At 39.0% G+C, this 21724-nt stretch overlaps 4 protein-coding genes and 1 long non-coding RNA gene across 8 annotated transcripts in view; 2 read left to right on the top strand and 3 right to left on the bottom strand.

The window, feature by feature from the left end:
• The window catches only part of LOC117608819 (uncharacterized), a 23939-nt gene extending 6290 nt beyond the window's left edge, over positions 1-17649 (top strand). For 3 of the 4 annotated variants that reach the window (XM_034334450.2, XM_034334452.2, XM_034334451.2), the window contains exons 2-12: positions 5538-5646; positions 5729-5838; positions 6853-6963; positions 7717-7893; positions 8113-8368; positions 9685-9774; positions 10616-10773; positions 14959-15063; positions 15338-15415; positions 15480-16207; positions 16286-17649. In XM_034334450.2, coding sequence (XP_034190341.1) covers positions 5582-5646; positions 5729-5838; positions 6853-6963; positions 7717-7893; positions 8113-8368; positions 9685-9774; positions 10616-10773; positions 14959-15063; positions 15338-15415; positions 15480-16207; positions 16286-16597 — 2190 coding nt within the window. In that variant the 5' untranslated portion in view covers positions 5538-5581 and the 3' untranslated portion in view covers positions 16598-17649. The remainder of the gene's footprint in view (positions 1-5537; positions 5647-5728; positions 5839-6852; positions 6964-7716; positions 7894-8112; positions 8369-9684; positions 9775-10615; positions 10774-14958; positions 15064-15337; positions 15416-15479; positions 16208-16285) is intronic. The other variant, XM_034334453.2, reaches the window with a different exon arrangement.
• LOC117608826 (uncharacterized) lies at positions 330-5539 on the bottom strand. Its single transcript, XR_004582432.2, has 4 exons — positions 5014-5539; positions 2132-4658; positions 1833-2048; positions 330-1751 (listed from the first exon to the last, which is right to left on the bottom strand). It is a non-coding gene; the product is annotated as an uncharacterized LOC117608826 (long non-coding RNA).
• Positions 10837-14670, bottom strand: Acbp1 (Acyl-CoA binding protein 1). Its single transcript, XM_034334466.2, has 4 exons — positions 14536-14670; positions 13281-13582; positions 13020-13134; positions 10837-12723 (listed from the first exon to the last, which is right to left on the bottom strand). The coding sequence occupies exons 2-4, from the start codon at positions 13293-13295 to the stop codon at positions 12584-12586; spliced, it is 270 nt and encodes an 89-aa protein (XP_034190357.1). The 5' UTR covers positions 13296-13582; positions 14536-14670; the 3' UTR covers positions 10837-12583.
• Positions 16961-21724, bottom strand: part of LOC117608824 (solute carrier family 35 member E1 homolog) — a 28076-nt gene continuing 23312 nt past the window's right edge. The window contains exons 9-11 of the mRNA XM_076689526.1: positions 20161-21724; positions 19836-20064; positions 16961-19767 (exon numbers count right to left, since the gene is read on the bottom strand). The gene's annotated coding sequence lies outside the window, so the exon portion shown is untranslated. The remainder of the gene's footprint in view (positions 19768-19835; positions 20065-20160) is intronic.
• Positions 19579-21700, top strand: LOC143305511 (protein kinase C-like 1). Its single transcript, XM_076689527.1, has 4 exons — positions 19579-19713; positions 19825-20082; positions 21365-21396; positions 21504-21700. The coding sequence occupies exons 1-4, from the start codon at positions 19586-19588 to the stop codon at positions 21698-21700; spliced, it is 615 nt and encodes a 204-aa protein (XP_076545642.1). The 5' UTR covers positions 19579-19585.

Raw genomic sequence — 21724 nt, 5'->3', positions numbered from 1 at the left:
TTCCGATAAACTTTCGAATACGTTTCCCGCAATCAACGAAGTCCTTCGATTCGTGAAATTACCGAACGTAGCCGAGATAGAATAGATAAAGCATCGATAGCGCGGCCAGGTGTATCCTCGAAAGTCGCCCGGGACCGTATTTGGTTTCGTTTAATCGATGGGCGCAGGTTCAACGAAATCGTGTTCCATGACTAAATCGCCGTTTGCAAAACGACGGAAGTGTCACGCTTCGCGATACGATGCTCCCGTCACGCACTTCCACGAGGACGCGTTTCTACGCAAATATTCCGGGTTAACCCTTTAACCGCAGATACTTTTAGCACAGCCAATCGCTCTAATTTTAAATTATATTACTGAAGTGATATTTTATTTTAAGATTTCTTTTTTATTAGCCAAGCCGTTTCTAAGATTAAAAATCTTGATAAGGGGCCTATAGCATTTAGACTTCCTGTCACTTTTATGAGTTATCAAAAAAATTCTTGCGTCATTGTATTTAGTGAGTCAAAATCTCAACGAATGGCCAAAAAAAATCTTTTTTTCCTACTTTCGATCTGACCGGAAATGGCCCAAAAAAGAGTTGGCTCTAGGGCGAATCTCGCTCTAGTTCACTTTAGTTTCCTTTATTTTTATTTTAGTGGTATATAAGCCACAGTCGCTATATGATATTATCAAAAATGAACATTTTGTTTATATACCCGCCTCTGGCTATAATTTTAGTATCTGGTTTATAAACCACACCCGCAGTTAAAGGGTTAATCTGTAGATAGCCCGTGGATCGATAATTCCTTGCTTGGATAAAGGAAGGAAAATGCGATGCGTTTCCTGGGTTAGTATCTTCTGGGTCTGCTTTCTGCTAAAGGTATCTACTGTATACATGTTAAGATTTTTTTTTTTTGATAAAATGTACCTATAAAATGCATTAAGAATATAAAGCACTATGGCGAACATTATCTACTTCAGAAATCCTGTTTTCCTTTCTTCGTTTATCTGAGAAGGAAATCCAGTTTGCAAATTCTGCTTCTTTCATTACCTCCTTCTCTTCGGTCCAGGTGGAAACTTCTCACAGTATAATTAACGCGCGATGTTCTAAAGACACCTGTTTCCTACTTGCACTGCTAAGAAAAGTGAGATACTAATTTATATGTATGATTGAAGCAACGAAAGCAACGTGTATCCGATCCTTCCATTCTTGGAACGGTGCCCGAAACGTTTCTTGTCTTCGACGATTATCTTTGGACGAATGTCAAGACCAAAACTGGTACGACGCGATTATTAACGATCATCGTTCTCTATAAAATTGATACCTTGCACAATACATTCTCCCATTGGGCTAAGAATTTCCCATTAGGTTTAGAGATTCAGTTTTGAGGTTAACGTGTAAAGCGATTGTGTTATGGTAATTAGAAATCAAAATTCCTGGAACCGCTAGGGTCTTTTTATAATGCGTTTTTAATTCCTAGTCTGGCGATAACGAGTTTCCTGAAGTTGATGAGTCATAGAACTCGCAGGGCGGGATCCTCCGGTAGTCGTCAATTGATAAGACTCAGCTGCTGTTCTCTGATCATGTTACGAACACAATAGGCATCCGAAACATTCGTTCGAATCGCCTGTTACGTAAGCCAGCCGAGTCCCAGTTTTCGTGTACAGGCGCCGGTGGTGAATTTTAAATATCGAAGACCCGTTTTCCAGCCACGTTCCTCGCGTTGTTCGTTCGATCGTTAGACACTTGGTCCATACCTCCTGATAGTCGTCTGAAACCGGAAAATTTCTCTGACAAAGAGTTATAGGATATTTCAAAAACAGGGGATGAAGTTTTAGACGTTCCTGCTCACCCTAACCTTTACACTAGGAACATATGCATCTTATGATTAAATTCTAGTACGAATAATATTACTCCAACGATGAATTATTCTTTATTTATTATTTAATTTTGATTCTTTAATTATTATTCTTTCCTCGCTGTAAATTTTGAAAAATTCTTCACTGATCGTTATGAATTTGTATATGCGCATGCGCATGCGCACTCGAGCTTGGTGCGCACCATTAACCTATATATGCATTCGATATTATTAACTTGCTAAAATAACAAACAGAATATTTGTATTGATATAAATTATAAATAGATGATTACCTGGAATGTTTTACAGCTTCATGTTGTAATAATTTACATACTATCGATACTTTTCTCACGAGAAATAATAAAATGTAGTTGACCCATTGCGCGCACTATCGCGGTAGATGTTGAGCCTATTGGCGCATGCGCGTTATTTAACACTAGATTACCGGAGTAATCCAATTTGACTCTAAATAATTTTTTTAAAAACATATGTTGGTTTTTAATAGAATCATGAAATGTATAGAAATACTAATTCCCTAGTTCCAAAAATCCTATACCTATTTTGACGGATCTATTTGTCCGGGAATTTAGTGTTAAATTCTTGGCGGCAAAATTCAAAATGGTTAAGCGAACAAGTAACGTGTATCGATTTTATAAGCGTTGAAGGGTTAATTGAAAACATTTGATTGATAGATAGGAAGCTTTTCATGAGATTGTCAGGCCAGGTTGATCTTCTAAGGACAATAGCCAAGTGGGGAAGGGTGTTTCGTAGCGTACTGTTGGAAAGACGCCCACGACGACCCACGTCGCGATGACTGTTCACGCGGTTTTACCTGCGACGCTTGTTCAGCGTGTAGGCAGGCCAAAATCACCTTCGAAAGCGGCGTGACTCACGTATTTCGCGATCCTCGTATGAACGAGCAGATTTATTATAAGCTACAGGATAAGCTTCCTAATTCGTGGACTGGCAAGGTTCACTTTTCACCCACCACTTGGCGAATTTGACAATACCGACAGAGAATCTGTCTTTTCCTTTTTACCTTTCCAATTTTATTAGAAACATTTCTAAGGTGTTTTCATCTTGATCATTCTGATTCCAAAGCTTCATAGATGACTGTGTATTTTATAAGAGACACCTGATGAGACAGAGGTCTTCTTTCTTGGAAGTAATGAAAAGTGGCAGAAGTTGACTCTTGAAAACTATCAAAGGAACATTGCTACAATTCTCCTCCTAAATTTAAAATTTCATTTCCAATCCATTAGTTGAACATTAAGATAGATGTAGAGATAGGAAAGAACCTGTGTAGGACACCAGTCCAACGTCCTCGACCTAATCGCGGAGGTGGTGTTCCTGTATCACGTATGGACATGAAACGTTAGAGGACAGTCCTGTTCACCTAGTAACACAGTTTGAACTACAGCTAGAATCAGTGAAATCCATTCATCGGAAAATCTCTCTCAGGAAAGGAACACATTCCATTTGCAGCTGTATTTGGATCTGCATCTGGCGTTAAGAGAAATGATTTGACAGATTGTTTTCGTTTGGATGATTCAGTGTACTCTGTACTCATGTATAGATGAAATGTAACGAGCAGGATGCAAGTGGGACCGAGTCAATCCGCTTCTTAGCACCTAGCAAAGTGGAGGGAGAGACATAGAAGCCGAGGTGGGATAACGTAATGACCTCCACCTCCGTGTTTCGAACTATTTTCGATACACGTCTCGGCTAACTTTAGCGTGTTCGTTAGTCCAGTCTTTGACTTTGAGCTCAGCTTTTCCACCGGTTATTCGCAACCTTCGTGCTTTTCGCCTCCGTTCGTTTCCATAGCGGCGATCCCTCCGGGATGAGTGGTCCCATCGAGACGCGTTTGAAATTCGTTCGGTAAACCTATCAGAGAAGCAAAATGTTGCTGGACGACGGGATCGAATCTCTGAGTGACTGGTGAGCTTCAGTGAATCGAGTGAAGTTGAAGTTTCGCTTTGAAGGCAGCTGGTGACGATGAGGCTTTCACGCCTGGGCAAGTTTCTTTCTAAAGAATTACTGGTTTTTGCTGCTCCGCTTTCATTGTCCTAAGGTGACACAGTTGTTTATCCACTAATTGCTATTTAATTGTTCAGTGTGAATAGAAAGTACTGTTGTTATTTACTGGTGATGTCCTATGGATGATTAGTCATTCGTCGCTTTTTAATAGCTTCCTGTGAACTAAGGGTGACTTTTAAGGGTGGCATTAACCAATGGCAGAAGAAGCCTTGATAAAATCTTCTGCTAATAACAGAAACGTGTTGGCCAGCTCGATTTTCATTAATTTCTGGTCAAACTGCGAGTACTAGCCAGAGAGCGGCGAGCCATTTATATAACGCTGCGTCGCTATTTCGAAGACCGCCACGTAAAATTAACTCGGCGAGGAATATATTTGCCTGTACACTGGAATACTACATAGTACGAGAAAACTATTTTGGAATGTTGGCACGTATTTTTTGCCGGCATTCTTGGACCGCAGGCTCGTTAGCTGAATGAAGTACATGGCTGGGTTTGTTGGACCCTCCAACGCTCGTGTTTTTGGACAGTTATTCAGTTGGACGCGGTGCAGAATCTTCTGAAATGCCTGCAACGTGAGAGACAGGAGTTTTCTTGACTCTTTAGTAGCTCTGTATTTCATGGAATTGTTTGTGACGCGTTCAGAGAGACTGTTGTTTGTCTAGACCCCAGGGATCATCAAAGTGGTCGACGTAATATAATTAGGGGTCGATGAATATCAATGCTGTTCAATTGCATTCCCAAACTCGTATATGGTTGAATCTGGCTTCAGTCATGTTAATTCTATTTTAACAAAGCAGAGAAATAAATTGATGGTAATCTTGCCAAGCGTCATCAAGCACATCCTTCTCATTAATTTATGTAAAAATTTGATTTTGGCAAAATAAAATAAATCATTTAAGAAACAGATAGAGGAGGTCGATAAGAGAATTAGCAAATTTTTAGGGGTCAATGATCAAAAAAGTTTGGCCCCTGGTCTAGACATTAGTAACCAACTACTGGTAGGAATAATTTGATTTTAAAGTTCAGTAATGAAAGAAACACTGTTTCATTGGAAATAATGAATTTTTCTATTCAACAGTGTCAGTCAGTTAATTGGTTGCAATTCAGTATTATTTCATAAGCTGTGTGATTGCACCTTCAGGTTCTCAGCTGATAGATTAATTTGAGTGGCCTCTTTTTAACGTGCTTCTGTTGATTGGATGCTTTTGATACGTCTGGTCGGGCAACAGGTGGTTGGAAATCTCTTTGAAGATTGCTTCAATAGAAATCAGCACTCCAAGCGATGAAACCCCTCCTCCGTAGACTTATAAATGCTTTCTCCAACTGAATTGTACGTAACCTTTCAACTGTCTGCATCCACAATTCATAATTAAAACAGAGGAGCACAATTTTACTTCTCAGCTTTACCTGAAACAATAGATTCTGTAGAAAAGCTTTGTAAGCCATTATATTATCCTGAACAAAGGATTCTTCCATTTAAAGAAGCAAAGATGACCCGGGCAAATCAATGGAACAGTTACACCAGTTGGCTTGTCAGACAAATGAAACTGGGATAGCTGTTTTTTCCTGCGTTCCTAACCCATTGACCCTCCTTCTTGTAGCAGCGTTGTTGCCAATTGACCTGCTAATCACGATAACCGTTCACGCATTGTTCGACAGGTGGTTGCCTAAGCCCTGACATCCAAGCGCGAAGACAGTGAACGATGGTCGACTATTACAAAATATTGGAGGTTCAGCGAACCGCCTCGAGCGGGGACATAAAAAAGGCGTTAGTATTCCATTCTCCTTAATCCATAAAGATTCAGTGTACAAGATAAAGAATTATGATCACATTCCCTGTGGCTTTACAGATACAGAAAATTGGCACTAAAATGGCACCCAGACAAGAATCCTGAGAATCTGGAAGAAGCGAACAAGAGATTCAAAGAGATCTCTGAGGCGTATGAAGTTCTAATAGATGGTAAGTATCCCCTACATTTCTTCAAAATAAAAGATCTCTCTCTCTATAACAATTGCCAGCGATGATTTCCAAATTCCAATGAGATAAGGATTTTGTGTCGGTTCTTGCTAAGTGATTAATCGGTGTACCGACACACTGGCTTGTATAATGAAAGCTGTAGTGGCTGGCAATGCCAACAGGAGATGATCGACAGGAGCTACTCTGCTTGTCAGCAACACCGAATTTCGCATGAGCCTATATTCCCCTTTCAACCGGTCTCCAACTAGTACGACTTATTCTGGGAGCCAGCAGTTCAACCAGATACGATCTAGAACGAATCTATCCTTTCTTATGAATGAGCTGTTTCATAACCAGTGTCTATATTATGTCCTATTCAGAGGAGCTGCGAGGATCAGTAATTCTCTGATGACCGTAAGCTTGTTTTAACAAACTGTCCAATGCCAGGGAGGACTAATCATCCAATACGTGTCACAGCGTTTGAATTTTCTGTCTGAAACAATTAGCTGCTAATTATGTTTGCCATGTTTAGAACACTCGCTGCTCCAGAGCCTGGATTCTAAAGTTTCAAAGCCTCTGTTCTTTTATTAACCCCTTGATAATGAATGATGCTTCATACGTGTAATGCTGTTGACCATATTTCAAAGCGAACAGTAACAAATGAATCATTAAAAACTTGTGACGTATGGTGGTTAACATCAGACACATTAGTCATTGTTTATATTAACAAGATTAGTAATCCGTTAACTAATGAAAGCTTATGAATAAGTGGCTATGCATATGTCTCTTATGATAACAGACTCATCGTTTGAAGTCAAGGGGTTGTGAAATGGAGCTATTGAACAGTATGCTTGAAACTCGAGAATCTAACAAGTCCAGACTCCTTTAGCCGAAGCATCGCTGCAATAACCGACGAGTCGAATCGTGTCACCAAAAAATGTGGAAGCGAAAAAGAAAAGTATTCAATTAGAAATGTTTGTTTCCGGATGATCTCTCGTGACCGTCCTCGATGTCCAGATGCGAAGAGACGAACCTACGACCAACGATTGTATCAGAAGGCATCCTCGAGGCCCGGCCGTGGATTCACCTACCGGAGTTACTTTGACTCTCCTTTCCAGCGATATTTCGGTACCGCTTAAGAGAAAAAAAGACTTTGAGAGTGGCCAAGCGTTTTCTTTTCTTTTTCTTTTTTTTTTTTTTTTTAATTTTCTGTATTGCTCTCCAATCATCCACCTTCAGTTTTATTTTGCCGTTTCAACACAGATACAGTCTTCTTGAAATAGCCAATATTTTCTGAAAGATTCATCGGATACCTGATCCCTTATTCATGCCTTCGAGGTGTAACTCCCATCTCCAACATCGGATTCAAAGGTTTCTTTACAAAACTAGGAAGATACTTTTTTCTCTTTCACTCGGTGTATGAGTCGTCGTTAAAAAAAGCAGATAATATTGCCTGTATCATATCGCATTTCTAACCATTTACCATTGACCAATAAGAGAACGACCAATGTACGCCAGTAGTTTCACCTTAAATAGGTACATCTTTGAAGGGCTAATGTTATGATCTTCGTTAGCCAAGGATGCCTAAATAATTAATTAAACAGTTAGTCCTTCAATGATTTCTATACTGACACTCGAGTATCCCAAATACCAGTCACCTCTCTTTGTTCATTAATATTCTAAGTTGTTTTCTATACATTGATTTTGTTGTTGCGGTGGGCCATCAACTGGTGTTAGAAACCATCCAACGTACTCTACTAACACGACAAGCCTTGCAGTACCTGCTTCTTGGAATTTGGAGCGAATAAAACTAAACAAAATGCATTCCACTTCTTATCGCATGACCAATAATAATCAGATTTCATCTTGTAACCCTTCCAGAAAAGAAAAGGAGAGTATACGATCAGTATGGAAAGGATGGTCTTCAGATGTCTGGAGGCAAACGACGACACGAGGACGACTTTGATGCACACTTTGCTGGCACCTTTGTCTTCAGAGATCCTGCAGAAGTGTTTAGGGAATTCTTTGGTGGCAGCTCCTTCGAGGACTTGTTCTCTGGTAAGCGAACAACTTCTGAATCTTTGAAACTGTATCGTGTGTCACCCATTGTACACCTTGAAATGAAGAGACCAATGAATGACATAACCAACCTTTTTTGTTGAACGATGAATGAGATATCAGTGATTAATCGAATAATAGTTTTCTCCCCCGCCCATGAGATTCTTTTAGCTTCGAGGACCGTGTGATTAACTTGTTTTTAACCGAATGTTCCCAAAGACCTCACTGGAACCGGTGTTCATCGAGGATCCAACAGGCATAGTCATCCAAGCAGTAACAGCATAAGCACGTCCTTCTTCGGCCCGTTAGGTTTTGGTGGTTTCTCACAGTTCAACAACTTGTTCGAAGGTGTGTCAGGAAACTTCACCTCCTTCAACACGTTCACAACGTTCGACGGTAACACCGGCGGTGGGGCTATGAAGCGAACAAGTACCTCGACACGATTTATCAACGGCAAAAAGATAACCACCAAAAAGTAAGGGAATAATTATACAGGGTGTTTCGTAATTCGCGTAACTCCTGGAAATGGGGGGTTGCTGGGGTGATTCTGAACAACTTTTTCCTTTACCAAAATCTTGGTCGAAGTCTCGTTTTTGAATTATTAACGAAAAACACTGACCAATCAGAGCGCGCGTAGAGCGCGCGCTGAACCACGGGAGCGTTGGCTCTGAACCGCGCTTGGTCGTGAACAAATGCATTGACAAAGCTGGCGACTAATTCCACATTGTTCTTAATTTAAGACAATGTAACATTCATCCCACGCTTCCCTCGATCAGTGCCGGTTTTAGCAATATTGGCGCCCTGGGCAAGATTATCGTGGCGCCCATTTAGGGGCTCAAAATTAAAAAAAAAAAAAGACAAGGTAATAATATGAAACGATGAGTCTTTAGTTAGATTGTAAAAATTGTTAAACAGCTTTACTAATCTAAACGGATATAAATGAATAAACATTAGGGACACCGGGCTGCGGCGCCCTGGGCGATTGCCCGACCGCGCCCCACCCTAACGCCGGCCCTGCCCTCGGTACTCCCGTGGTTGAGCGTTGGCTTTGAATCGCGCTCGGTCGTGAACAAGCGCATTTGTTATTCATGAATAACGAATAATTCCACATGGTTCTTAACCCTTTCGGTACTAACGGTGACTTTAGTCACCCGTCCCACTAGACGGTGAATTTCGCATTCATTTTTAATTTTGGTAGAGCAGAATATTATTACATTGTATTTCTTGTATTTACGAGATTAGTATTTTATTATTTTTATTATTTAAGTGCGTCTGAGTTAGGATTGCCCCGTACCCAGGGCCGGCGGACGGGGAATCGCCTGGGGCGCCACAGCCCGGTGTCCCTAGTATTTATTCATTTATATCCGTTTCAATTAGTAAAGCTGCTACGTAGTTTAACAATTTTTACAATCTAACTACAGATTCATCGTTTCATATTATTACCTTGTCTTTTTTTCATAAAAATTCTGAGCCGCTCAATGGGTGCTACGATAATCTTGCCCGGGGCGCCAATATTGCTAAAACCGGCCCTGCCCCGTACCGGGTTAATTTAAAATATTTGTTCACGACCGAGCGTGGTTCACAGCCAACGCTCTCGTGGCTGAGCGCGCGCTCTGATTGGCCAGTGTTTTTCGTTAATAACTCAAAAACGAAGCCTGGAACGACATTTTGCCAAAGGAAAAAGTTGTTCAGAATCACCCCAGCAACCCCCCCATCACCATGAGTTACTCGAGTTCCGGTTTATTCGAACACCACCGTAATCCCAAAACTTACGACCCGTTTCCTTTGCAGAGTTTTCGAGAACGGCAAGGAAACGATAATGTCGTACGAGAACGACGTGCTGAAGTCGAAGACGGTGAACGGCGTGCCACAATCAATAACGTACAGTTAAATACAGATCTCTACCATCCCAAGAACGCTCGCTCGATCTCCGCTCAGCAGCAATTGAGAAATTTCTGTCGTCGTGTCACAATTTGCGAGTAATATTTCTGCGCTCTACCGAGATGTCTTTGTGTTCCTGCTACCTATCTACCTGACAGAGAGAGAGAGAAAGAGAAAGAGAGAAAGAAATAAGTGTAATCGTTTTTCAACGAATCGTCACCGCGGTTTCTCTTCGTATCTTAATCTAGATATCGTCTCCATCGACTGGCTTCGTATCTCGTTGGAATAATGCTAATTTAAATTAACAATGTTTTGTGCCGCTGGTCGACGCACTTTTTTCTCAACCGCATTATTGTACACGAGATAACAAAATATACATGTACATATACATAGATTATTATTATATATAACATTATCGTTAACACACAGCAAACCATACCGCAGTTCACCAGAGTCCATAACTACGAAAAGACCAATTTTCGTTCTTCGCGCATCTCTACTGCGCATCTTCGCCCTGATTGGCGATACACCCAAACGAAGTGGAATGCGATTGGCAGAGAGCTCCCTGCGTTCCCCCACCATCTTCCAACCTGCGCGTCGCAGTTATGGACTCTGGTGAACTGCGGTATATATATATATATATACGTTCAAAAGAAAAAAAGAAACGGCGGATTTACTCGACGAAATATATTCCGATGACAGTGATTGGGATTCCTTGCTCGAGCGATCGAGCCTCGTTCAAAAAACAATGATGCTTAAATTTTTGGAATTAACAATATTAAGCGAACCAGTGAGAATGCTACTGAGCTTTTGTTCCCGTCACCTTCTCTGTTTTTACCAGGTTTGACGAGTCATCGACGAGTCGCCAACCGCTGAGTGACAGTGCCAGCGATATCGCGATGGCTGGCCAGAACTCGAGAACAGTCCACGGTGACCATCAGAAGGCTAGCAGAATAAAGACGCACCATCATCCACCTCTCGCTAAGAAGCACGATAAGAGTAAGAGAAAATAGAGGCAACAATTTATTTGCAGCCTTCTCTCATTCATTTCTAATACCGTACTTTATTTTTCATTTTTTTTTTTTTTTTTAAATTTTCTTTTATTCTTTGGTCTCTTCGTTTCTTTTGGATCAGATACACCTGCATACATACACGCATACATATACATGACCATTAATCAGATGTAAATTTTATCAGATAACATATTGTTATTTTTGTTGTTCGAAACCGATCGGTATATAAAGTTGACCGATTAGCATTCACCGATCATGTCTCTGTCTCTTAAAACGATGAATAAATTCTTTGCAAAGTAGCCCGTTGTAAGGAATTATACTGAACATTCTTATTCGAATTTTTTCATTAGAAAAGAAAGATAATAGAGAAATTTTTCATTCACACATTCTCTTGCGTTTTTACTAGACGCGTCACTTTTAGTTTCAAAATCTGGCGTGTTAACGTTTATAATTATCCACGGTAAGTTTCGCTTATCCTTAGTTTCTTAGCGGATTATAATTCATAATATCTCGTAAGTTATAATTAATTAGATTTTTACTCGTATGTAAGTCGCGAGAATATGAAAAGTGAAAAAAAAAATTAAAAAAAAATAATGAAATGCTACGACTGATTTTAACGAGTTTAACGTGCGATACGCTCTAATTACATATAAATGTTTCTGCGAATAAGATACACACGTGGATGTGCTTCTCTCGCATTGATATATAAATTTATTTAGGGACACGTTTAACTCTTACAGCCATAACCATTAACCTCGGAGGGTAAAAATTGTATTACGACCACGTTCATGATTAATTAATACAAATATTTTTTTTCTAATTTTCATTTGAAAATGATCATGTTGAAAATAATCTGTTCCTCTTTAGTAGAACTGTAATTTGGGTTAGATGTTTCTGTTCCAGGAATTGTCTACTCCCTGAAAGAATTTTAAGTGTCGTAATCCTATTTGTTTTTTCTTAGTTAGTTTCTTGCGTATGTGTATATAATGATAAGGAAGAAAATGTCATACTTACGTGGAGAAAATACATTAATTAATATACTATAAAATATCATAAACTTTTTTTGTTGATTCCATTCACCACATGTTTCTCATCGATACTTCTCATTCATCATAGACAGTATTTCTTTTAGATGGGATGTGTTTTTCTATTAGATGAACATTCTGTTGTATCAAAGTAACATTTATTTATTTCTTATGTTTTATTCAGAGAGAGGTCAATGAAGTTACAAATCCATACATAAATGGATTCACCTGAATAATTGTAATTATATAAACAGATTAAACAAAAGGTGTAAAAGTTTTCTTAAAAAAAAAAAAAAAGAATTCTTTCTTTCGTTTCTTCTTAATACTTTTAACATTATGCGCCTTGAGAAGGTATTGATAAACGTTATTGATGTACTCTAAAGAATTATGTACGTAACAGTCACGTCTCGTTGTGTAAAGAGAACACGCTGACTTAGTATCGGCGTTGTAAATAACGAATCATTGATAGCGAAATAAATCCAGCTACCAGGATAAAGAATCATCTTGAATTAATTCATCGATTTCTGACTTATCAATTCCTGTGGCCGTATCAATTTTTTCAATTATAATCGTCATCACGAGATAACGATTACTTTTGAAGTAACAAATTATTTCAGAAACAACTAAGCTAAATAACTCTATAAAGTATCTAAAACGTTTTCCACTCTGCCATACAAAAAGTTGAACAAAAAATAGTACATCCGCATTGATAAGAGTATAAAAGTTATGGAAGTTGATAAGTAAGTTTTATACAATGTATCCTTGAAGACGTTACTTCTTTCCAATGGAAGATACCAACTGTTTCACCTTCTGAACGTATTTCTCCTTAGCAGAATCTTGATTCATGCCCTTTATACGATCCCAAGCATCCCATTTCGCTTTGCCTTTGAAATCTAGCATGCCTGGCCTTGCTGAAAAAAAATTACACTGTTCATTAGAAATGATAATGTAATTATAATACTAGACAGAAAGTTATTGTTAAAGTCACAGAAAATATGTATATTAAATGTTAGCATGTTTCCATCACACTGATCAGCATTGCAAATGAAGATCCAAAGTGCACAGTCACCTTTAATATATTCAGGAAAGGCGAATATTAAATAAGTCTTTTCTTTAAGTATACCAATGCTTTTACACCTATGACAAAACATCCCACAATTTTTAGCTAATCAGATGTACAGAAGGAACTTGAAATTATTAAATGTACCTGTGTTACAGTCGCCAACAGTTGCTTGTTTAAACAATGAATAAAGCTCGAGTAGATCAGCGTCCGAAGGTTGAGAACTCAGTTCCTTCACTTCTTCTGCAGCTTTCTCAAATTGCTGAAAAAATACAGAAATGAAAGCATGGTGTTCTTGCATTCTCTAATAAAATTTAAAAAATATATACATCACACTTAAGAAACTGAAAAACTAATATAAAGAGAGAATTATTAATTGATGAATACAGTTGACAACAAAATACTTACTTCTACAAGAGACATTGTGGTTTAATAATGAAAATTTTACAGTTATTAAACAAACAGTATCCACAACCGGTCTCAGCCACTGTTACAAGGCTAAATGAGACTACAGAACTGGTGTATAAACCATGGAAAGTATAATCAGCTATGTTTCCCCCACTCCTGTCCTTCGTGCGATACGGCTACCACTGCCAATAAATTTCAATATACACAAATCTTCGATAAACCGTTAATTCCTAATCGTTATCGTGGTAAACTTGATAACTTGAAGGATAAATTTACGAAACCGTGAATGTCGCTGCTTTTAGCTGAAAAACAAAAAAATTTCAATTTACGATAAAAAAGTTATGAATAAACCGAACACGTGTCGTTTTATATTTATTTGAACGATTTAAGTATAAACAGAAAATATTTACGCACAATTTTATATAAATATATTTATTTTGAACTTATTTTGTAAGATTCCGCTCTGAACATATCCTTGGTTAATGATTTGCTCATTATCGCGGGAAAGTAGCGGTGATTAAAAATCAAACGAAGAAGCTAACGAATGAAATTTAAAATATCTCAAACTTTCGAATTTTATAATATATTTAAATTAATGCAGTAAAACGTGTTCAAATTAAAAATACAAAAGCAGTGCCGTACCTAGCGCTGGGCGGACAGGGAGGAGCTTACCCTGGGCCCTTCGCTCGGAGGCACGGATTTTGTAAAAATTAACCAAATTCAGTTATTGATTGGGATAGATTTTAAGGTTATCTGTTTTCGAATAGCTTTTATCCTGACTCCTTAACAGGGCCGGCCCTGAGATTTCGAGGGTCCGAGGGGAGCTCTGAAAAAGGGCCTCTTCACATATATTACATAAAAAAAATTACCCAAAACAAAATTTATAAAAATAACATTAAAACTTGTATAACTAATTTAGATTTGCATTTACATTTTCGATTAATATTCAAATAAACAATCTAAGCGGCCGCCTAGTCTGCCTAGGGCCGACCCTGCTCCTTAAATTCAAGGCAAGGGACAGCTTTGCGAAGTATGTCTCTTATATGCTTCGATGATTTTGAAACGTTACAGCTGAAAGAAGCACATCAGAATTCATTATAATATTTTCAAACGGTTACTGAACAGGAAAATAATGCATACAAATTATTTGTAAGGAATATGTTATATGTATAACTTCTAACCATAAATGTATCGACTAGCTTTCGATAATAGACTAATCTCGACAAATATTGTAAGAATAAATAAAACGAAATACCGTATTTGTAAAACAACGCCAGATTTTTGTGTTCAAAGAAAGAAATCCGATATTATTTCTACGAAATTATGATGTATGAGTGTATGTATGCGATCCGTGGACATTTTATTTTTCTTTTTTCTGTTTCTAAACGATACGACTAGATGGCAGCATCCAAGCACTTCCACGTAAAAAATGGCGGACTGCAAGGGTGCGTTTTGTGATTCTTTCCTAAGTAAACTATCAATAAATTGTGCAGAATCATGTAAATTAATTATTAAAGATGTTTAGATAATCATTGTTATACCGTTAACGTGTTTGCCGTACGAATATAGAATTTTTTTGTTAACTGTTTCTTGTAATGCTCGTTTGTGCAAGTGTTTCGACAGATTGATGGAACTCATTCTGACAATAATACAACTGTTTGTTTTGTATTTTATGCAGAAAACAAAGAGGAAACAAATAGGCCATCGTATGTTTTAAAGGTAGATCCACCGCAGGATTCGCCGGGGGATTCACCAGGGGATTCACCAGAAAATTCGAACAGTGGTAAATACACTGTTGTTTTTCCACATTAAATAAGTAATATTCTTGCAACATTTTTTATAGCATCTACTTCGTTTAAGATATTTTATTTCACGATTTTTTGTTGCTTCACAGTATTGCTTGACCGATTCTCAACACCTTAAATAATAAGTATTATTCAACATATAGGTTATGATACCGATTGAATCGTTATAAGAATAATTGTGTAAACATTACAGCCTGCAATCGTGATAACACTTATGGAATGATGTTTTATATATGTAAATTATTTTAATAGAAATGGAAAATGCAGCTACAGAGAATAATGTCCAAGAATCATCGTCAAGTTCCAACAAACCAGCCAATAAAATACAAGGTAAAGTATCGCCAAACCAGTTCCTAGTATTTATTAAGATACCAATGAAATTTTTCATCTTTAGGTTCTGTATTAGCGGCATCAAAGTTTGGAAATCCGTTTGGGAGCAGCGACTTTGCCAATTCCTCGCCTAATAAAACAAAGTCATCCATATTGAGGCCATCTCAGCTGGGTGCAGTGTCGAACAATCAGACGGCGAACAAAGTAGTCTTACAGCCGGCAAAGTTTCAGAATCCATTCGCTAAAGTGACAGAGAATTTTTTAGAAGAGAAGGACGATACTGTAAATCAAAAGAAGGAGACCAAGGAAGCGAAGGAGGCTAAGAGCGAAGAGAAAGAGAAGGAAAAGGAGAAGGAGAAGGAGAAACCAACGGAGGAGACGAAGCCTACGTTTTTACCATTAGGAGCGAGCACAAAGGATAGCGAAAATAATACTGTAAATAGTAGCACGGTGTCCTCGTGCGACTCGGAGCCGAGCTTCGTGTTCGGCCAGAACCTGAAGGAACGCGTCGTGGTCGCGGACGACGCGGAGAGTTCCGAGAAATCGGAGAGCGAAGAACCAAAGGAGGAGACCGCGAACGAGAACGGTTCTTCGGAGCTTCTATTCTCGAACGCATCCGCGGTTTGCCGCACGACCGCCCGTCCCGGTCTGACGTTAACGGAAGCGGCCCAGGAGCTGGAGGAAGCGAACCGGGCGAATAAAAGGAAATATAGTCAAGTAACGCTGTTAACCGGCGAGGAAGGTGAAACAAACGTCCTCCAAATAAATTGTAAACTGTTCGCATTCGACAAGGTAGATAAAAACCGATAAATTCTCCTGTAAATAATCACTGTAATCGCCGGCGTAACAAATTGTATTTTATATATTTAGGCTAGCGGTGGCTGGCAAGAGAGGGGAAGGGGTACGCTGCGGCTAAACGACCGCGACGAAGAGTCCCGGTTGGTCGGTCGCACCGCTGGTACGCAGAGATTAATTTTAAACACAAAAGTGTGGCCAGGTATGACCGCGGAACGGGCAGCCCCGAAATCCCTGAGATTAACAGCGATGGACGTACACGGGGACATCAGAATCTTCATCGTTCAAGCGGCGCCTAAGGAGATCGAACTTCTTCACTTCTTGCTGCAGGCACGACTGAAGCGTGCACAGGAACGGCAGCCTAAAAAATTAGCCGCCGATCACTGACGATCAACCAATCATCCCTGCGAGACCATCATACATAATTATCGTCATTCGAACCTACGCAATGCAGTTGCTAACACGTGAATGAAGAAAAGGTTTTTTTTCCCCGCCCCCCCCAAGTTAAACGAGGCCCTATCTAGTACACGTACGCAATAGAATGACTATGATTTGTGCCTTCCTCAAAGGAAGATTTTACACCTCGAACCTCCGTGGCACCAATGTTTGCAGGCAGACAGGAAAGAAAGAAAAATGAAAGGCAAGAAATCGTAGGCCAAACGGATCTCTTCTGATTTTTGCAATTGCACCAAGTCTTTTTGTAATCATTCCTAATTGATATTCTTCTTTTACATGGATTTCGAAACGGTGTTTTCTTTTTTTTTTTTTTTTTATTCGCGAGTCATGGAACGACTAGGTAGAGATTTTTGATAATAGTATAATAATTAGATCATGGATCTGTAGCGTGAAACGAAAGAACGAAAACCAGGGCAACGTTTTAATTTTTTCAAAAATAAGAAGTCAGCCTCTCTCTTTGTAAGGAATCACTTCAACTTTTACGGTAGCAATGCTCGTATCGATTTAGAATTCTATTTCTCGTCGGCTATACATACATATATAAATATATATATATATATATATATATATAAATATTATACTTTCTAAGACGTTACTATTAGTTTGGTTATTTAACGTGTAGCGAAAGTGAAACAGCTCAATGGACACGTGTCCGGCGACGAGGAAACGGTTGCAGTTGCAATCTCCGATTGCGACACGACTCTGTTAAGCACAAAATATAACGCGATTGATCCAACTTGTTTGTATTTCTCATTTTAGTTGTACATAGCGTTTAAGAGAAACGCGCCGTTTCCTCGTCGCGTCCGCGACGTAAGAAGGCTGTGCTCGAGGCGGCTTTTCTTTAATTTCGCTTAGCAATATTTATCACACGAAGACTCGCGTTTCTGTCACGACGGGGGAGACGAAGGACGAATTCACGAGTCCTTAACGTGATATACACACATACACATACACAGTAACAGAAAGTAAAAAAAAAATGAAAAGGATATTACTTAACTCTATCTAACAATACAATCACCAATAAATACATTTCTCTGTACTTGCTATATTACAGAAAACAGATTCACTGTACACATCGTTAATCATAAGAATGGAAAAAGAAGGAAAAAAGAAAAAAAAAAGAATACAAATGTTTGCATAAAAAGAAACAAAGCTACCTAAAGAAAGTCTGTGTTTTCATTTCACCGATGGGATCTGCGAATAAAAAGACACCTTTGAAGAAGGATCCTAAATTAGAGGCGCAGAGGAAGAGAATTGTGGTTACCGTCTTAAGAATGGAAACATATACATTTTAAAACTGTTACACATTAGTAGAGCTATTCAGAAAAATCTCTTGTTTTAGGATAATCTAAACAATAAAAAAGATACTTTATATTTAATACGGTGAGATCCTTATTCAACATTTCTCATTGCTCCTGCGAAGGATGTTTCACAGTGTCATTCAAGTTTCTTACAAAAGTTATCCAAGTTTACGAAGGGTCAGTATAGAGTGATAAATAATTTTATTTTGTTGGGAAATGTTATGAAAATAAAACCTACTATTCCATTTATATACAAAATTGATCTTATCTCTTTAACCCTTTCCAAAGGAATAAAAGTATAATTATTATACGACTTCCACAAGATTGTGCAACTTTTATACAATTTTCATTTCAGTTTATATACAAGGTGAAATATCCTAAAATATACCTTTCCCTTTCATTTGATTTTTTTCACCCTGAATAAAAGTATTACAAGGAGACTGATAAGCAACAGAAAATAGGATTCTTCATAAAGAAACTGGAATCTTTATCTGGAAGATTTAGATTGCTTTTCCAGCCTGGAAAACCCGCTCGACGAGGTAATTCTAAAATATTTGCCACCGGTGGCGCTGGGTGAACCGATGGCGGGCGGCATTCAACAGGCTGATATTTATAGATCCGAGAGTTTCGTGCAAACCTACAACGTTTTAGGCGTCAAAATCCAGTTCCTCTGTCCGTCAACATTCGTTCAACTATCCATGAATATCCAACGAACTTGATAACGGGATCAGTCGGTGGGATTGTTGAGAAATTTCAAGAAATAATTCAAGTGTACCAAGTGCGACCAGTTGAACCCGCGTTACCCTGACGTTTCTACATCTCTTAGCGCTACATTTGGTCACAAGACGTCCCTGATGAAACAATGAATCGTGCCCGGACGTTTGATCAACATAGATGAAGAGTAAATTTAAAAAAATAATAATAATAATAAAGAAAGGTATACAGTTACCCAGTGTCTCCCTTGGGGCATAGGTCTATGTAACACATCCTCTCTGTGTATTAGTCATTCTTCCAATTTGTCAAAAGCGTGGCCTTCGCAAACAGGGATATTTAGAATATAAACTTTTTCCTTCAAATTTCTTATAAAGGTTCTCTTAACAATATTTATCCCATCATTCATCTTAATACTATGACAGCCTTTAGTGAATTTATATTTCTTATTATACTTAATAGGGCACTATTAGCTCTAGCAATTAGTACTATAATTAAAAAATAATTATTTTCTTATCTAGAAAATTTTCAAAAAATTATTCATCTCTTCAAAATTAATAGCGCCATAGCTACTGATACACCGGCCATCAGAGTATTAATTGTTAATTTTATTAGCTGCTCAGGATGATCCGAGTCTCTTCTGAAAGCTGGAATCGTTGAAAGCGGAAGTGATCGATGCGTCGTTCAAGGCGTGTTCGGGCGAGGATGTTGCTGGCTGACGGACGAAAATTCTTCTGGCATTACGCGGCGAGAAGCGGCGAAATTCCTAACGGAAAGCTGAAGAGATAGCACCTGAAAGGAGGGCGCGCTTATCAATCCTTATTAAATAACAGACTTTTGCTATTGAATTAGATCCAATGAATTTGTTGATGATAAATGGTAAAGTGGTGAATTGAATCGGTGGAAGATGATGTTCACCGGTGGTTCCCATGCGAGGAGACGCAACGCTGGAGGCGGTTCCGGCTCCAGCCGGAGGTCCTCCGTGAACCATAAAAGCCCACAGGCACGCGTCGGTGCGGAAGGATACACATACAGGTGAGCCAGTCGGTACGTGCTCCTGATACATTATTAGGCAATCCAAAGTGTCTACTAAAATATATATATAAATATAAATAAAAAAATATTTCATGGCTCCTGCTGTTTCAGAACACGAATACCAGTACTGAATCCAGCTGATCTACCGCCCTCGACGTCTACAGGGAAATACGTGTACAAGACCAGGGTCCCTCGGCGAGACATAGCTTCTGCGTCGACGTTACCGCATGAAAATAACGTCGGCGGTGCCATCACCAGGAGAAGGGGCGCGGTGAAACACAACAAGGTGCACATTGTTCGTGGACACAGACTGGTCGCCAAATTCTTCAGAACGCCGACCTTCTGCGCATTCTGCAAGGATTTTCTCTGGTAAATTAGACGCATAAATAGAGAATAGAAAAATTATTCCATCGGTATGCACCGTTTGAGTCAGTGACCTAAAAATACCTTGGATTCTGCGGATGTATTTTGTCGTATTATTAGAAATTAACAAAATTTCGTTGAACCCTGACCATACAGCCCTGCACTGGACCTTCCTCTTTCGAATGAGCCCTCACCCAGCCCTAAATGTTCCCATATAAGGGCGAAAAACGTAATTGCCTGAACCCCCTGTTAGTCCCATCTCTGTCGGTAATGTCACTCGCTGCATTACCCGCGTCTACCCCCTTAACTCTTTCGCTGCCAGGCGAATTTTTGAACTTGCATCAGTGGGCCAGAAATTTCATATTAAAAATTTTATAATGTTTTACAATCTTGCCAATAGCACATTTTTTTTATAATTAGTGGTGACCACCATGGCCCAAATGAAAAGGCAAGCACTGGTCCCATGGGACCACCGTGGCAGCGAAAGGGTTAACACTGCCTGACAAGGGAATGGTCAAAAGTGGATGGTAGAGTTGCTCATCCAGACTATGTTTATTCCAAAGAGATGAAATGAGGAATTTATAGTGCAATTTTTGAGTGCCATTGGCAAAGGGTTCAAAAGTCATGGGACTTTGAAATTTTCATATTTTAAAGTCTAAATGATTAGAAATATGAAGTGAAAATTAAGTATAAAAATGACAAGGCATGAATTTGAGATGATTAGATGTTTACTAACAATTAAGATGAATTTCAGGGAAAATTGCATGTGTAATGCAATTTACACTTACAAATATGAACATTTCAAAGTCCCATAACTTTTGAGCTCGTTGCCAATGGCAGTCAAAAATGGCACTATAAACTCTACCATCTCACTTTTGACCACTCCCATATGAGGCTTCTATATAAGTCATATTTAAAAATAGATTACCAACCCTTGGTTTCATCAAGGGCCTAAGGGTACCCTGAAAGTCTCAAACATTCTTAAGTCCCCAGCCTTTTTAATGATGATCATAAAACTGACATACAGTATCCAAAGGCGTCATTAAAAAGAAACATCGCACACCCATAGAGGATACGTTTATCGAGAATGTTCAGCGCGGTGGACTGGTAAATAACCGAAGGAATCTCGATTTATCATAAGAGAGTTGCCTCCTCGATACGCTTATGCATCTAAAAATAGTTTCATTGTACGGGCATTACTCAAAAGTATCGGTTATTTCTCAGCCAGCAGACAATTCCCTTTTACTCTCTCGATTCACCCAAAACGCGTGCTTTCTTTCTGTCGCAGGGGCTTCGGAAAGCAGGGATACCAGTGCCAAGGTAAATATTAAATTCGCGCATCACTTTTTCTATCTATAACGACCACGCGCTCGTGTATACAACATTGCTCTCTCTATTAATATATTTCCATCTCTCGCGGTTACCAGCCTGCCAAACAGCGGTGCACAAGAAGTGCCACGATAAACTGCTGACCAAGTGTCCGGAGAGCGGCAGGGAATCGGAAAACACGATAGTAAGTGTCCGCATCTGCAACCTTCAAGAGGTCCTGCGAGTTTCCTCCGCGTTGCGACAGAAAAGAAACGTTCCATTCGTTAATGAACAAAATTTCTCGGATGATCCTTAAGACAGACTGTCCTCTTCTTTGTAC

This window comes from Osmia lignaria, chromosome 8 (assembly GCF_051020975.1).
Source record: "Osmia lignaria lignaria isolate PbOS001 chromosome 8, iyOsmLign1, whole genome shotgun sequence".
NCBI classification, from domain to species: domain Eukaryota; kingdom Metazoa; phylum Arthropoda; class Insecta; order Hymenoptera; family Megachilidae; genus Osmia; species Osmia lignaria.
The sequence above is the reverse complement of the archived record's forward strand: the minus strand, read 5'-3'. Positions and strand labels throughout refer to the sequence as shown.

Coding starts and splice junctions, on each gene's coding strand:
- Acbp1 (XM_034334466.2), bottom strand. Junction 12,724..13,019: donor TGTTGGCGACTGTAACACAG/GTACATTTAATA, acceptor ATTTTTTTTCAG/CAAGGCCAGGCATGCTAGAT.
- LOC143305511 (XM_076689527.1), top strand. CDS start 19,586: ATGATGTTCACCGGTGGTTCCCATGCGAGGAGACGCAACGCTGGAGGC. Junction 19,714..19,824: donor GCGGAAGGATACACATACAG/GTGAGCCAGTCG, acceptor CTGCTGTTTCAG/AACACGAATACCAGTACTGA. Junction 21,397..21,503: donor GCAGGGATACCAGTGCCAAG/GTAAATATTAAA, acceptor CGCGGTTACCAG/CCTGCCAAACAGCGGTGCAC.